Genomic DNA, 2,335 nt, shown 5'->3' with positions numbered 1-2,335 from the left:
AATATTTCCCCCCTCTCCCTCAGTTCAAATCTTTCCTCCCAAATGAACCTTCAGCTCACGAGATCCCAAATGCCACTGGGCTCTAGCTTTTATTTATTTATTTATTGCAGTACATATATACCACTTTTCTCATAGATTCAAGATGGTTTACCTGCAACCTCTTCCTGTTCAGGTATTCTGATGTAGGGGAAGGTGGGTGGGTGGGAAGGGAGATTAACAGGGCATGTTAGGGGATGAACTGCAGGACAGAGAGGAGGACGGTGGGTCCAGTGGCAGTCATGCATGCTCAATTTTATTCCATCCTTTCAACCCTTCCTCCCCCTTTTCTCTCCTTGGATATATGCCACCAAAATGATATGCCACCAAAGTGTATGTCAACGAAAACCATAGGCTTGTGCAGAAGTAAGTAAAATACTTTTGGCAGTTTTTTACTTACCTCCAGTTTCATTCACCAGATCACTCACAACCACCACCATAGGACAGAGCGCACACTGTTTTCACATGGCTGCAAGCTATAGCACAGCTATGGGTATGACAAGGCTCTCAGGGGCCAAACCTATCCAATTTCCCAGCACTGAAGCCACTGCAATGCAGCCCCAAAGCCCCAAACATTTGTTCCCTTACTTTGATGAGGCCTCCATGGCTGCTCCCTCACTGCTGGATGCAGTGTGCACCCAGTTGGCATACCTGCATCAACGCTGGAAAGTTGGATTGGTTTGGGCCCCAAGTCTCATGTTTAGCAACTCAGAGTCTTTGGTTTCTTTAGGTCCAAATAAGAGCAATTATTACAAATTCATTTTGTCTCATTTTTTTTTGCGAGCCACAAACCTTGCTAATATCTTCCTTACAGCTTTCTTTACTTCCTGGTTCCTCAGGGTGTACAGGAAAGGATTGACCAGAGGCGGCAAGGCTGTGTATAAGAGAGAGAAAACTTTGTCCAGTTCCCTCAAAGCTTCCACCTTTGGTAACAAATATACAAACATTATGGAGCCGTAGAAAATGGAGACAACAATGAGATGTGAGGAACAAGTCGAAAAGGCTTTCCTCCTTCCTGTAGAAGATGGGATTCTCAAGATGGCAGTGATAATGCACACATAGGATATTGTTGTCAGGAGAAATGGTGGAAATGTGAACATGACAGCTATGATGAAACTCATAATTTCTGCTGCTCTAGTATTGCCACAAGAGAGCTTTATTAGAGTGAGAGATTCACAAAAGTAGTGGCTGATTTTGCTGGGGCCACAGAATGCTAACTGTACCATAAACACGAGTAAGATCGAAGTCTCTGCAAATCCATTCAACCAGGATGCAGCTGCTAGTTGGACGCAAGCTTTGATGTTCATAATTTGTGCATAATGCAATGGTTTACAGATTGCCAAATATCTATCATAAGACATCACAGAAAGCAAAGAGCATTCTGTACCTCCCAGGCATCCAAACAAGTACCACTGAGTGAGGCAGCTGCTGCGAGAAATTCTTCTGCTCCCACCCAGCAGTCCAGCCAGCATTTTAGGGAGGATATTGGTGCTGTAGCAAGTCTCCAAGAAGGAGAGGTTCCCCAGAAAGAAGTACATGGGAGTGTGAAAGTGCTGGTCCAGGATGACTAAGCCAACTATGAGGATATTCCCAGCCATGGTCACCAGGTAGACGAGCAGAAATATCAGGAAGAGAAGACTCTGAAATGTAGTCAGGCTTTCAAGACCCAAGAGGAGGAATCCTGTGCTGTTTGGAGGAAGTTCCCATTCTGGGTTTGCCATGGGGAGTATGTGGCAAGGACTACCCACCACCTGAGAACATAATTTAGAGAGGAATATGTGATATTGACTTGAATGTCTTGGAGGTATGCCATTCTGTACTCTATAATGCTGCATGTTATTTGCCACAGGTGATAATCCCTGTCAGCTGTGGTGCCAGGGATGGCATAAGTGGTCATTCAGGTGTAGCACTGGATAAGTGCTAGGAAAGAGGCCCTCACCCAGTGAAGTGGATTTCATCCCTTCAGTATCAGTGGTAATGGTAATCCCTGGTTTCCCATCAGGGCAGGGAGCACTGGGAGTGGACCAGAGTTTTGCCACAAGGTCCAAATCTGGCACTAGCACTATGTAGTGCAGTGGAAGTCTGGGTGAGTGACCAAAGCACAGGAAACTCCATCTGTGTTCTCTGTGTCACCAAGCAGAGATGCTTAAGATTTGTGCAAGTACACATGGCATAGTGAAAGCAGAAAATAGAAGTGTGTTCTCCTTTCTCATTCTATTAGAAGTCAGGATTAATTGGCTATGGATGGCAGTTTTTTTGCCTACCACAGACTAGCAAGCAAGGGAAGGAATATTCAGTA

The 2,335-nt window shown here is 45.1% G+C and overlaps 1 protein-coding gene across 1 annotated transcript; it reads right to left on the bottom strand.

Moving 5' to 3' along the window:
- Positions 1 to 803: 803 nt before the first annotated feature.
- LOC136652608 (olfactory receptor 6F1-like) lies at positions 804 to 1,757 on the bottom strand. The gene has a single exon (XM_066629538.1). The coding sequence runs from the start codon at positions 1,755 to 1,757 to the stop codon at positions 804 to 806; it is 954 nt and encodes a 317-aa protein (XP_066485635.1).
- Positions 1,758 to 2,335: the final 578 nt, after the last annotated feature.

The sequence above is a fragment of the Tiliqua scincoides genome, chromosome 5 (genome assembly GCF_035046505.1).
Source record: "Tiliqua scincoides isolate rTilSci1 chromosome 5, rTilSci1.hap2, whole genome shotgun sequence".
Taxonomy (NCBI): Eukaryota; Metazoa; Chordata; class Lepidosauria; order Squamata; family Scincidae; genus Tiliqua; species Tiliqua scincoides.
The sequence above is the reverse complement of the archived record's forward strand: the minus strand, read 5'-3'. Positions and strand labels throughout refer to the sequence as shown.

Coding starts and splice junctions, on each gene's coding strand:
- LOC136652608 (XM_066629538.1), bottom strand. CDS start 1,757: ATGGCAAACCCAGAATGGGAACTTCCTCCAAACAGCACAGGATTCCTC.